This window comes from Gordionus sp. m RMFG-2023, chromosome 4 (assembly GCF_954871325.1).
Source record: "Gordionus sp. m RMFG-2023 chromosome 4, tfGorSpeb1-WG-v2, whole genome shotgun sequence".
In the NCBI taxonomy this organism is placed as follows: Eukaryota; Metazoa; Nematomorpha; class Gordioida; order Chordodea; family Parachordodidae; genus Gordionus; species Gordionus sp. m RMFG-2023.
The window spans coordinates 21,359,089-21,374,635 of NC_088778.1; the positions used below are offsets into that span (position 1 = coordinate 21,359,089).

Here is a 15,547-nt window from a genome sequence, read left to right on the forward strand (position 1 = left end):
ATCTTTGAAGGCGCAAAAGTTATAAAGATTTGTTATTGTCATTCTCGTCTAATATTTTTTATTGAAAAAAAAAATTTACGGCGCATTTTAATTTTATAAAATTTTAATAATCAATGGTTACAATAATATAATTAAATTGTTACCCTATTAATTTTATAGTACAATAAATTTGATTATGCTATCTTATGAATAGTCAAGATTACAGAAAGGGTAAGAGATGTATTTTCAAGAGAATTTGGCATGGAAAAGAATACACATTATTTCTTGATAATAAAAGATCCCCAAAAAAGGAAAAGAATATTTTGCATTGTTAAAATAAATTTAATTAATATAGTGCAAACAAGTTAGGACAAAATAAAATTGTACATTAATATTGGGGCAATAATTGTATAAACTGGGGTTATTTAAAAATAATTTATATATAAATACAAATAAGAGAATGCAAGATGAAATAAAATCCATAAACTTTGCACTTTTGATTATTTAATAAAAAAAAATATTTTGGCATAAAATTTCATTCTTTGGGTTCCCAAATAAATTCGTATTCGGAAATGGATGTTTTTTTGTTTATAAAAGAACCGCGTCCCTTTGTCCCGAGTATTATATTGTAATCCTGTTTTTATAAAGTATTTTAATGTTTAATACTGAATTAATTTATATAAATATCAGATGCTCCTTATATCACTTTTTTTCTATTTCACTAATTCATAATATAAAATAAACATATTTTTTTAGTAACGATTAAATTAGAGCAATGCAAGTCGGTCAGGATTAAAAATAGAAATTAACCCTTCAATACTCGGGTGAAGGAATAACGTCATTACTCTGGTGGGTTTTAATAGACCCCAATTTCAAATGTATATATCTCCTTTGGATTTAATATTTGGATATAAGATAGAATAAACCACAAATTTGATAAAATATTTATTTATTTGAATTTATTATTCTTAGATTAAAAATAATGAGGATAATTATAATTTGTGCCAAAATTTTCTAAAAAAGTCAACTTTTATTAAATTTTAAATTGAAAAATAATTTACCTATCATATCATCATTATAATTCATTATGTTGATATTTATTCTTCAATATAAAACAAGATTTACACTAATACATGCAAAAATAAAAAAATATAGGACATTGAAATATGTAAATTTTGACTAATCACATAAAGCATTAATATGCTCCAAACATAATTTTTTTCCCCATATTTGACAAAAATATTTAGTTTTCTCATCTTTACTGCTAGGACACATACTGTACCTTCCTCTTGAGTGGATAAGATTTATATTATGAACTTTGCCTAATATATTGCATATAGATTCCTTCAAAAGTCAGGACAATCTGATAATTTTTGTTGTACTAAATATAGCATAATAAGTTCCATTGATATTTTATATATGAAATTACTTCTTGTAAGTGGATATTTTTATTTTGCTATATGATGTGAATTAATTGATATTATGTTTAGAAGTGTGTAAGACCTGCTTAAAATTGTAGCATTTTTTGTCATTCAATACACCATATCTAACCTACCTTAAGTCATATTATAAAATATTATAATTTCAGGATTTCTTGTATCATTTGTATCAACATTTTTATTATTATAAAGTTGATAGCATTTTGACATCTTTTTCTTTCTTTGGATATGATAATAATGTTATTTTTTCATATCCAACTCAAATATATGTAAAATGCTTAAATAAATTTTATTATATTTACTTTCAGAATATGTAAAAATCATAATAAATATAAAAATAATTTGAAAAATAAAATAATTATCTCTGGTGGGGTCTCACAAACCCCAATCAGTCACAAAATGTTTATATCTTAAAAACTATTCAGCCAAAATATATGAAATTTGGAATATAGATTCTAAAATATATTTGATGAAGCTACTAAAAATTCCAGATCATAATAATAAATCATTTTTATGTAATATCAATTCTAGCAAGCCTGGGGTCTCATATACCCCACCAGAGTATTGAAGGGTTAATGTTGCATCTTTCATTAAAAATAATTATAACATCTCCGAGATTATGACAAATTAATTAGTGCTTTTATTTAATTTAAACTTATGAAAATGTTAATTTATACCTTTCATTTAAAAATTTTGGGCTTGGCTTGAGACAAAAAATTGTTATAAATTGGGCCAAAAATAAAAGAATTAAGATAATTTATAAAAATATGGGAAAATGATTTAATTTGGGTAGAAATTAAAAGTATCGATCAAATAATGCTTCTCTAATAAATATATATAGACAGCTTATATGCCTCGTTTAAAAATAAAATGCTTGATTAAATAGCATGCATTTCCTGGAAAAATACCTAAGAAATAAAACCATCGAAAAGAAATATCTAAAGAAAAAAAAGAAATATCTAAAGAAAAAAAAGACACGATCCCTTAGTCGATAAATGGGCTTGAATCGATAAAAATCCTTAGGTATTATTATTTTATATATCCAAAATTTAATATAATTCCGTATTGCACTGGTGTATAAGTGAATCTAAATTAAAATAATAAATATTTTCCTGTAAAAAAAACCCTCACCTCCTTTTAAATGTTAAAGTTAAACTTGTGCATTTTTAGGTATATTAAATTTGACTATTATATTTCCTGAAATATTTTTTGAATGGAGAAAGGTTACAGGGGAGGGGGAGATAGGCTTTCTGTTTTATTTTTCTATTATCACGACTGTAAGAGATAGTGGAGTCATGAACGTTATAAATTTCTTTTAAATGCTTTGATTTAAATAGATAAAATTTTGATTAAACCTGAATATCACAAGAGTTGTGATCACTATAGGCTGAAAAATTGTCTAGGAACAATTGGGATATTTTTTTGTGATAATTAGTTATTTCGGACTCCAAATCTTGTCTTTCTTCCGACAATCTTTTACGCATCTTTTTAAGATGGTCCACATTTTGACCCAAATACATGATCACTATCATTACATAAAAAAGTTAACAAGAAAAATTGGATGAATAAACTATCAATTAATAATTTTTTCTCAACTATCCACACTTATTCGAAAAAAAATCAAAAATCTAAATTCAATGCGAGAGTCCGAATGATAGCAAAATTTAAATAACACAGCCTTAAGTTTGGTTTAAAAAAATTATTTTATATTACAATAGGGTTGCCAAGTTGAATATATTATAATTTTATTTTGATGCATTAAATAAATAATATTATTGACAACCAGAATCAAGTAAATTATTATATTAATCAAAGTTTGGAATCTGAAATAAAAAGATGGTTCTAGTTTATAACAAATTTGAGAAGTCCAGGTTCTTAGATATGAAGCAGTTTCTTGGTTCTAAACTGTTAATAACCAATGAAATTCTAAAAAAAATTAAACTATACGTTATTTTAAACCATATTATATAAATTAATTGAATTTCAGTAAGAACCGATTGGGTTCCGGTTCGTATAAATTTTAAGAGGTATGGTTGCTAAAATTTATCTCAGCTCGAAACTTTGATCTTAAAATGTTGAATGAAAGAAATAAAATGAAGGTTAAAAAGTCATACACCCCATTTTCACAATCTGGCAACCCTATTTGTAGCTCTAGCACCTTTAATAATAAAAACTTTCATTTTATATTGTTATAGAACGATCATATCCGATATCGTTATATTGCAACTATTCTACTTCGAATTATAATTTAATTGAACCCAGTATATAAATAAAATATTTAATAATAACCTAACAACTGAGCCATTTTTAATTTGAATGAAAAACTAGTTTTTATGTTTTATTAAAAAACGGCTATTTAAAGAAATTAGCTAGGAACGCCAGGTCTAAGTTGTTATGTCATTGATTCTTATTATTTACGGTCTAATTTCCTCTTTCGACAGTTTTGAGCGGCTATTTTATTCTTTCCCCGTCTACGAATATCTCTTACTAATCCTATCTGTTCGAGCGTGAGTTCGCTCTTCCTCAACATTTCACCGAATGTGTCAATGGGGGAAGTAACTATACGTTCTATACTGAAAGGCAAGGAAAGCGCCAGAGCCAAGCGGGCATCTTTATTACACGGCCTTCCGTTTAATTGACTCTGATTATTATTATTATCGTTGTGGTGAACACTATCATTATTTAAATGCTGAGATACGTTTTTAAACAATGTTAAAGTGGGATTCGCTAATGAAGATGAAAGATTTTGGTCTTCTTCCCATAAAAAATCTTCCGTTCCCTTCCAGCGTCGTACCAGTCGCTTTACGGCGTCGCTAGTAAAGTCTTTAATGTTTTTTTTTGATTATAAAATATATTTAGTGAAGAAATTATATGTGCACTTTGCTTTATGTGAATATTATATCATTCATTTATGTGATCGTTTATAATTCTTCAAAATTTTTAGGTAAAATTAATATTAAAACATAAAAACTCAAATATATTTACGTATTTTTTAAACGCAAAATCAAGATTTAACCAATTTGGACGATATAATTTTGCATTATATGCATTTAAATACAGCATTGGAAGCCCTAAATTTGGAAGGACTATTTATATTTCAAATAAGTGGATGATTTATGAAAAAAATAAAAATTTTACCATCTTTATATTTGTCTTCGTTGTATTGATCTATACCATCGTTAACCAGCGAATCATATGGTTTTTTGTTAATTGATTGAGCTTCTTCTTCGAAAGTTAAATCGACACCAGACTTTTAACATATGAAATTTGGGAATACATAAATAGTTTGCTGATGCCTTATTAAAAATTTCGGATTATATTTAAAAAATTTAATGATTTATAAATTTATATATTCACATCGGTATTTAGGATATCCTTCCCGCCTTTCTGCCCAATAACATTGTTATCGTCTTCGATTTTAAGAATTCCGGAATGGTCATTATTATGAGCATTAGCCTTTGGTGAATCATAACTCAAGTTATGTGAGTTATTGCCATTTTCGAAGCTTTCGGATGAAAAGTGTGAAGATACAGAACTATTATCATGAAGCCAGGCAAAACCATTGGATAAATCTTCAGGCATAATTTTAATATCGTCGTTAATCTCAGAAGTAGGTGACATGTTAGTAACATTGTTTGAGCGTTGGTCCATTGATGCCGTGTTTATACTTGACTGAGAAATTTTAATTTCAGGTTCTGTTTCATCTAAATTTTAAATATAATTTAAAATGATTATTAATAATTTAATATTCAATTATACTGTGATTCCAAGTTGAGGCTGCCCATAATTCATTGTTTAGCATGAAAGATTGGAGAAAACTTGAAGGATTTACATAAAATGGGTTCATGTTTTGGTAGTATTTGGCGAATTCATCCATTTTTTTATAAACATGATCGGAGGAAGAATGGGTCTCAATATTTTTACCAGTGTCTTCGTAAAGATTAAAATCACCCATTGGCTCTAAAAATGACCCTGAGACGGCCTTACTCAGGTATGGAATTTTATTGTAATACAAGGAGCCATACAAATATGGGGAGACGTTAGGAGCGACCGGTTGTAAAACGTAAGAATGCGAGCTTTGTAGAAATTTGGCAAACACAGGGTCAGTAATAGCATCGTCATAATTGTAGCAATGTGATGGAACACTCGGATAATTAGTGATAGACGTGAATGTGTTATTTTTTTTACATTCGTCACCGGTTTTATCGAAATCGGGTGAAGTATCCTCACTATTAAAATGATCCACATATGTAGTGATCGTTCTTTGGGGGTCGTTGATGACTAGATTTTTCCTTTTCGCATATGTTGATTGAGAAAGCTGTCGTTTCGAATTAGTTTTAGTAGTCGATTTGGTTAAATTCAAAGGTTGATCGTTGGAATAATCATGATTGTTTTTGGGAATAGCACATAATAAATGTTCGTATAAAACTTGTGCCGTTTTTTGAGATCTTGTAGGAGGCTAAAAAGAAAAAATATTCTTTATGAAATACTGTAATTTAAAAAAAATATATAATTGGTGTTTTTGCTACATTTAATAATCTGCAAAACTTAATTAAAACGGACCAAAAAGGATCATATTTAACGTAAAACCTCGTTATTAGAAGATGACGGGGATGAGGAATGTGGTTCTAACTTAGTTGCACGTATTCTTCTATCATTAACATAATCATTATGGCATTTTTTATCTTTGTTGAAATCTGAGCCAGTTACATTATTTCGAGACTCCCTGTAGTCATTATAAATCATCATTTGTTTAATATAATTTTCCCAATACATGCGGGCATTATCCGTAACGGGAGGATCCAATTTGTTTTTCGGAATGTCAATATCTAAAATGATATTTTGAATATTTACAACTGACATTTATATTTTTACTACTTATTATATCTTTGATCAGATTTCCATCAAGATGATTGATATTAGATTCAAAATTTAGCTTTAATTTCTGGGAACTTATTTGGTATTCTCCTTTTTTGGCATTTATAGGATTATTATCGAGTAAAAACTATAGTAAAAAATATTAGTAAATAGAAAATAAAACACATATTATAAACATTTTACCAAAAGATTATTTGAATGGGAACTTTTAGTTGGCAGTATACTAAAATCTTTAGCGGTATCTATTTTTAAAAAATTAATATATTATATATAAAAGTAAAAATAATTATTGATTATACTTATTTTCGATGTATCTTCAATATTAGTATGAATCGTTTGATTGGAATTCTCATTCTTTCTATTAGATAGATCATATTTTTGAATTATTGGATAACAAATTTTATCGGAAGTGTGCTTTATAACATTATTTCTTGAAAGTGTGATATATTCATTGACATTGATAGGGACACTATCAACAAAAGATCGGTCAGGTAATGATATATCCTTAATAGTATCGTATAAACTATTGCGGGTTTGGTTATGGGTATCGTATTTGGAAAAAGCGGCTAGCATCCGTCTCTTCTTTAGATTATTGCACTCATCCCTTTTTTGGGTAACAACTCTATCATCAATTTTTACATCGTATTTTAAATCGATATGCTTGTCCGGCGAAAATAGGGCATTTAAGGTTCCGGGAAATGACGAAATATTTTTGTTCGACTCCTTCAAAAGATTGTATAAAGATACATGGTGATGATTATCTATTTTTTCGACAAGGGACATTTGAGCATTATCATTCTTTTTAAAGTATTCGGCATTTTTAAAATTTTTATCTAATTGTTTGACATAAAGCACGTCCATTAGATGATTTTGGTAAATATTTTTCAGTCTTAAATGACAGGGATAGACTAGTGTTTTGTATGGTTATCTAAATCTAATATCATTTTAAGGATTAAATCAACCGCGGATACAATTGAAGGCTCCATTTTTTAGTGCCCTATAGAATTTTTTTTGTTTCAAGAAATCGATCTTAAAAAAATGTATCTAACACGTAGGTATATAATTAATAATTAGAAGATAAAAAAATCAACCAGCCCAAAAATGGTTCAAATTGAGATTTAGACAAAATATGTTCGTAAACACAAACACAAGGCATAATCATAAAAAAAACGTTTTTTTTTAAAAAATGAATGAACTACAAAAAATAAATAAAATAATTACAAATTACGCTGGCTCATTTTTTTTAAAAATATTATTACGAAAAAAAAAATATATAATCCTTTTTATCCAAATTATTTTATTTGGAAAAATTTATAAAGGGGGGTTTTAAAAAATTCAATATTTTATTATCTATTATGAATGCAATAATTACATATAAAAAAATATAAACAATGAAAAAATAAGTGGGTACAATTGAAATCGATCATAGTTCACAAAAAAAATTTGGAAGGGGTAGGGGAGGGCTTAGCTTATATTATAAAAATTATGTGAAAACGATAAAAAAAATTTTATTTATGCGTTTCAATAACCTTTTAATATAATATTATTTATCCCAATAAAATTACAGACACAAGAAAAAATTCTCTAATAAAAATAGGGTAGTGCAAAAAGCAAAATGTAATTTTTATAAAGATGCAAAAAATAATAAATAAAGTACATTTATACTTGATTGTTAAATATTTTTATTTTATACAAAAAAATTTAAGTATGAATGAGTATTTGCATTTTTAGAAGGTGTTTATCAATAAAGGTAAGGAGAAATTTTTCTCAACCCAATTACCATAATCTATTTTGCTAATAAAAAAAACAAGACTCAAGATTTTATTAAATAAAAATTCATAATGATTCATCCTGCTTTGCCCTTTTTTCTCCTCAGACGATGACTAGACAGAGTTTATTTATTTGATATTTTTTAACATAAAAAAATTAAGGGTCAATGTACATAAACTTTATTATATAATATTTTTTCATTAATATATTTTTTATTAAATAGATGAGGTAATATAGAATAGCTAGGTAATAAATCCTGTACATCCTTTATCATTATTTTTTCTCACCCAAGGAGCCTCTCAATTTCATTAATAAATTAGATATTTTTTTTAAATAATGCTAATCTACCAAATAAGTAGAATAATTATGTTGACAAAATTTTATATTCGCATATATGCGTCTGGGAAAAATAATAAAAATTTTCGATTTAATGTCAATATGATAAATGAAATAGATTTAGAAGTTTTGTTCATGTTCCCAAAACGTTATGAAAAAATTAAGAATACCCTTCCTCCCTGGTTAAAACCCTATATTATAGAATAAAGATATTATATAAAATGTGTTTATTAATTTTGTTATGTTAAATTTAAGCTTTTTGCATGAATTAGCAAACCGTGATTACGCAAATGCAATAAAGAACATCAGATTAAATTATTAGATTCATTAAATTATAAAGAAAATTTTAAATATTTATTTGAACAAAATAGATATATTTCTATTTTTTAATTGTGTTATCAATTTTTCAGTATTGTGCTTGTTGTGAATAAAGTTACCAATTTGATTATACGACTTTTCCTAACTATGCAAACTTATGCCAAAATTTTAAATATTTTTCTTTTCAAAATTTCATTTAGTATAATTTTTTTAAATTATCTTTGAAAGATCGTTCGCATAATATTTTTTCGGATGGTGGCTATTTTTATAACTATAGTTTGGGACAAAAAAAATTCCAAATAGGCTAGATTTTCGGGGTTTAACTTTTTTTATCAACTTTACTAAATTTTGTAAAGGCATCTTCGTAGTTTACATTTTTATTACCTCACATTTTAGACAAAAACACCATTCGGTGATGCACTAAGTCAATGATGTATTATATGATCTGAAAATTTGAATCAAATATTAATAAAGAAAAAAAATATTCGTCGAATAATATGCTTTCTATTATTAGATAGAATTAATTTTATTGTTTCGAAATTATTCGTATTATTTGTTTCGGAATTTTTCGTCAATATTTTATTATTCTGTCAGTAATCATTAGTAAAATAAGAAGTAAATAATTAAACCTCTTTTCCTACTGGATTAATATTTCATTTTTTATTTTCTCTGCATGTTTTTTTTATAATTTCGTTTAAAAGAATGGAATAAAGCTAAGTATATTGAATGGATATTTTTATAATTATTGGAATACAAATAATAGAATTTAATTCGTTTTTTTAGGCATAACATACATAGGAATCATAGCACCATTTTATGGTTTGCACTTCGATAATGATATTAATACAATGATCGATAAGACAATTAGTCGACGCGAAACCTTATAAAATGGCGCTACAGCTGACTTTGATGTAAGAACATTTTCAATTAGAATCGCCAATCTAGTAGTATAAATTTTATATATCATTGGGTAGGGTATAATTTATATTATATGTTTAGTTAATTGACTATCATTTAATATATAAATTTATCATTTAAGATCAGCAATTTTCCAAATATGATCTTAATTATATCAAACATACATATTTCTTCTGACGACATAGAATCATAATTATAACAAGTAAACAATGTTAAGCTATTGAATGCAACAAAGATTATTATTTTTAAAGTCATTTTTGTAGGGTTATCGAGATTATTCAAAAAAGTAACGTGGTTAAATTTTTACTTTGTAAAGTAGTAAAGTCGTTGTATATGTTACTTTTTTAAAAACTAACTTCCTTTACTTTACATTTCCAAGATTGTATAAATTGTTTTCGTTTTATTAGATCCCAAATTTCAAAGAAATAACAGATATTTATTATTATGAATATTCTAGAATATAATAATTAATTTTTAATAAAGATGTTTTCCAAAGTTTTTATCCTAAAAACAATCACAGCACTGACTTTTCTGTACTGAACACCCGTTCAATAGGTGCTGGGAATGACAAGAGTATATTATATTCTATAAATGTTTTTAACAGAAACAATATTCAAATAAAAATGATTAAAATATAAAAAATTAAGGTCGTTGCCTGATATTTGGGATGAAAAGTAACGCTGTTAGTAACTGCTTTTTTTTTTACTGACGATACTATAAAACAGTACACTTTTGGTAATTTAACAAATTTCTTGTTATGAAAATTGTAATTTCAAATTGTAAAATTGAAGGTGCTTTATTGCATGGAAAACATGCAATCTATCATTTTTTCTTTCTCAGAAGAATTATTTTGAATAAAATAAGTACAAGGAAGATTATTTGAAATAATGTGTTACCTTTTCATGAAATGAAGGATGCTAAAAATGTATTATTAATGATGGCCAGACTCCGAGTTCGGTCCGAAATAATTTTAAAATCAAGGTCGCAATCCGATCGTTTGGGCCAAATAAATGGCAGGGCTTAAAATATAAAGTTTATTCTTCTAATAAAACGATAATTAGAATCACGAGATTAGGAGCTATCAAAAATGATATATATATCTTTTTCAAATAAAAAATTTTGAGGCGGGATAAGGGCCTAAAATAAAATTAGAGTCAGATGTAGGATTCCGAAATCACTACCGTAGTGATTTTTAGGAAATGCGATTATTAGGATAATTTTGTATTTTTTTAATTATATTTACAATGTTTTTTATATTTCATGTTATATTTTAATGATATTCTTAGTACAATATTATGTTAAAACTCAATCTTATTTTCTTAAATGTTTTAAAAATATTATCCTTTTATTTCTTTATAATTTAAATAAATTTATCTTATAAACTGATCGCTTCAAATATATCGGCGGCCATATTAAATTTGTAGCAATAATAAATTATATTATCGCTTCAAATATAATGGCGGCCATTTTAGATTTGAAAATTTTTTTTGTAAAAGATTTCATCGCTTAACAAATATATTTTATTAATCCTTTACTACAAAGGTGGGGTAAATAATACCCCACGACGTTTATAATCTTGGTAATAAAAAAACCTAAGGTTATTTTGGCCGTTTTTATAGATTTTAATATTTTGTTATAAGGAATATATCTATGACATATAATAATACCTAGACTGACGATGCATTCATATTACATTTGAAAGTGTCGTTGAATGCAAATCAGTTAAACCCACCATTTTGGTAAGCCGTATATGTTATTATTCTCATGTTAAAAAATACTATATATTTTCTAAGATTTTAAAATTAAAACAACAAATATATATTATCCTAATTTTATTATCCAGATTGATGTTATTTGAAAATAGTTTATTTTAAAAAGATTTTTCACAAAGTACATATTTTTTTATATATAAGATTAATAATGGTTTTTTATGAAATCATATAGAAGATATACTTTGAATCATCTTTCTTATTTTCTGATAATTATTTCTCATATCTTTCTAAAAAGAACTTTTGATGATATTTTTCACTCATATTTTCCTAAAAAGTAATATTATTAATTTATGAACAAGCCACATTTAGCCATTATTAAATATTAATAACTTTAATAGTGGAACACTATATAAATATAAGGTTGTATCATTTTGCAGATAAACAAAACAAAAATTCAAATACCAACATTCGACAGAAACTGATAAAAACCATTCTATATATAAGACAATAAATATATGGGCATGATATGGGCATGTTCATATTTAATTTTTAAAATGATATTAGATATATAATGACCATATATATTTAAATATATTTTCTTTGATTTTTGTAATTTATGCATATTATTTCTATTTTTTAATTTATAATAAACTATTTTTTGTAAGACTGATATCAACATCTATTTTTTTTAAAGAGACTATAATATATTGAAAAGATAATTATTGATTTTCATCATTTAATTAATAGGCCCCTAAATTCTTCAAAAAGAGGTATTAGCACAACTACTTAAAATATTAAATTCACAAATATTGTATTTCATTAATATTAAATATTATTTATAATATGCACCAAAAACAAATTGTCATATTATTGAGAATATATCTGAAAGTTATACATTTACTTTATATTTTCTCTAGTTTTAAGATTGAAGACCACACAACCTTTTATATAATTGAGTAACATTTAATTTATCTAAGAAAATTATGTTTTAGATTTTCTCCATATCCTGGATGCCTAAAATCCGGATTACTAAGTTTTATTTTACTTTAAAATTACTATATTATTAATATGCAAAATGTAAATTATTTATTCAGCTAGAATGCTTTAAAATATAACTTATATTTAGATGTTTAAGCCAAACAAGATGGTTACTTGTAATTAAATTCCTGATGATTCAGTTTTTTTATCACCCTGTAAGGTTCGAAATATTAAAGGGGTTAGAAAAGTTTCATATTAAAATAAACATAAATTCAAGCAATCTTTATAAATCTACCCTATTAGATATTTCAAGAATAGAATAGAAACTAAAAACAATTATATTGTTTCTTGAAAAATAAATAAGATAAGTTAGGGTACTTTATTTTTAACATTTAAAGTCCTGTGAGCTAATTTGACATCATCTTATTGAATGTTATTTTTTAACGTTTAAAACCACTCAATGATTTAATTTTTTAAAATAAATATGTACAAATGTATTCAATAGCATTTTATCAATAATAAAAAAAATATGCTTTTGTTTTTATTTTATTATCATGAAAATTTTGACTATATTTCCGTTTCGATTTTTTCTGAATTACTTGATTTTACATATTATTTATATATATTTTAATTGAAAAATTTTGAAAACTGTTTATTTTATAAAGAAGACAAAATATTCAAATATGTCATCATGAATTTATATTTTTTTAGAATTTTAATTATTTTTTTAAATATAATTTTAAAATTATGATGTCAAATTAACTCATTGGGAATTTAATAAGTTATTCTATTAACATTGAATAAATTTTATTTTTTATAGATGTCAAATAAAATAATTATAATTGAAGGTGATATTACGGAAACAGATATTGATAATAGTGATGATAATTTTAATCATCCTATTGACAATATAGATATTGATTCGCCCATAAATGCACTCCACATAGAACTTGATAATGTTCATGAATGTCCTAGTTTTCCTAATCTCAGTAGTAATTGGGTATTAAAAAATATTGAATCATTTGATACAACATTTTCTAAAAAAATTTCTAATCCCCCAAATAATATTCCAACACCATATCACTTCGAATAATATTTCATTTGAGATACCTGCATTGTGAATGCATGGTTATTGTATCGAAGACATTACTTCAAAAAAATGAAAAATCTTTTATAAAACTTATAACATTTAAATCTCAAATAGTTCCTGCCTTGTTAATGGCAAGTAAAATTAGTAAAAACCATCAAATGAAAATCCTAAAATACAAAAAGGATCTAAGTTACCTCAGATAATAACTGACGTTAGATATGATAATTTAGGGCATTGGCCAGAAGTTTCTAAGACTCGAAAAGGTGTAAATTATGTGTTATCGCATATTTAAGGACTATGTGTGAAAAAATCTATGGTATAACTAGGAAATAAATTATTAAAAAATTTTCTTTTTATATACGCATTTCGCTAAATGATGCCAAATTGTATCATGATTTTTTTTTATTTATATACTATGAAATAAAAGTCGAAATAAAAATTTTACATCCTTGGTGTATATGAATGAAGATTTTTTAGTCTTATTTTAAAAAGTCGAGCTTTAAAGGTTTAAATATAAAAAATTTATAATTTTAATCAAAATATATAAGATAATGAATATTTAACTAAACTCATAATAATTTTGCTATAATATTTTAAATTATTTAAATTTGGTCTGCTAAATTCATATTTTCTAGGACGAATAGCCTTGGAATAATTGTGAGATATGATATTTGATTGTGGAATTAAAGGATGCTTAGTTGAATTTAACATAGGAAAAATAGGATATTGTGGTTATGAAAATACGGTAGTGAAAAATGTGGATCAACTGTATAAACATTATTTTTTTAAAATTGTTGTTAAATTCTAAAGATGATTCTGAAGAAATTAAATTGATTACTTGCTTTCCTTATTATTTCGATGATCAGGCAATTCTTTAATAAAGTTTGAGACAGGCATAGGAATAAATTGGCCTCAAGTTTAAACTTTTTTAAAAATTATATGGGTAACCAAAATGGCGTCCCCAGCTGTTTTTGATTGATGTGCACTTTCAATGAAAGCATCGTCAGTCTGGGTATTATTATATGTCAATGGAATATCTTCCAAATTTCAAGATTATTGATTTGATAATTTTTAAAATATTTGCAATTTGTTTAACTTTTTTTGTTGAGATTTGATAATTTTTTAATAAAAATTTATGTAATTATCAGTATTCAACATTGAATTAATAAAATATGTAATAAAATTTGCATTTAAAAATTTTTTTTGGTGATAATACTTAAATTAGAGATCTGCGAAAGTAGGCCCGGCCCGTACCCTAATATTTTTTAAGAAAATTCGGGCCGGGTCGGACCTTAAATTTTTTTTAAATATATCTAAATTTATTAATTTTATGTTGAATATTTCATGTAAAATAAAAATATGTGATTTTATTTATAGAAAGTAGACTCCATATAACATATATGGTTTATTTTGAGTAATTATAAGAATTAATAAAAATTTTTAAAAAAATCTCGGGTTCGGGCCGGGCAAAACTTTATAAAAAAAATTTCGGGTCAAGCCGGGCTTGAAAAATTAGGCCCGATGCAGATCACTAACTTAAATTAAAGGAAAAAAATAAAAAAAATTTCAAAAAACTTCAGGAATATTTGAATAATTTTTTTCTGGAAATACATATTAATCTAAAATATTGTATTTATTATCACCAATATTTTTTAAAATATATATTCAAAATTTAAGATTTTATCAGCTTAATTTAGGTACTTTATTGCTTTTTAGTAAAGCCTAAAAAGAGAACACCCTATTTTAATTTATTTTAAGTATTTGGTGGCATAGCTATTTTTGGCATTTTATTCTCATTTTTTTTGTTGTTTTTTAAATTTTTTTATTGTTTGGCTAATTAGCCGATACTTAAAAGGCGGCTAAATAGCCAGCTATTAAGTATTAAGCCGACCTAGGACACAGCCTTATACTCTAAAATGTTCTGAAATATGGCTAATCAAAATCTGGGGTAAAATAAACCCCATCTTTGTAGTTAAGGTAGTTTTTTCACCTTTGTAGTAAAGGGTTAAATTTAAATGTAATAATCTTAAAATACCAATGAGAACTCTTTGTCCTAACTTTATAAAATATATGATTTCTAAATAAATTGATTATATATTTTTATTTATAAGTATCAATATCATAAAACA

At 25.2% G+C, this 15,547-nt stretch overlaps 1 protein-coding gene across 2 annotated transcripts in view; it reads right to left on the reverse strand.

The window, feature by feature from the left end:
* The window catches only part of LOC135927752 (protein PF3D7_1417600-like), a 32,694-nt gene continuing 17,147 nt past the window's right edge, over positions 1 to 15,547 (reverse strand). Inside the window, exons 2-11 of one of the 2 annotated variants that reach the window (XM_065463915.1) lie at positions 6,596 to 7,293; positions 6,480 to 6,538; positions 6,294 to 6,423; positions 6,009 to 6,247; positions 5,178 to 5,877; positions 4,776 to 5,122; positions 4,557 to 4,668; positions 3,837 to 4,241; positions 2,774 to 2,943; positions 1 to 613 (exon numbers count right to left, since the gene is read on the reverse strand). In XM_065463915.1, coding sequence (XP_065319987.1) covers positions 515 to 613; positions 2,774 to 2,943; positions 3,837 to 4,241; positions 4,557 to 4,668; positions 4,776 to 5,122; positions 5,178 to 5,877; positions 6,009 to 6,247; positions 6,294 to 6,423; positions 6,480 to 6,538; positions 6,596 to 7,157 — 2,823 coding nt within the window. In that variant the 5' untranslated portion in view covers positions 7,158 to 7,293 and the 3' untranslated portion in view covers positions 1 to 514. The remainder of the gene's footprint in view (positions 614 to 2,773; positions 2,944 to 3,836; positions 4,242 to 4,556; positions 4,669 to 4,775; positions 5,123 to 5,177; positions 5,878 to 6,008; positions 6,248 to 6,293; positions 6,424 to 6,479; positions 6,539 to 6,595; positions 7,294 to 15,547) is intronic. The other variant, XM_065463916.1, reaches the window with a different exon arrangement.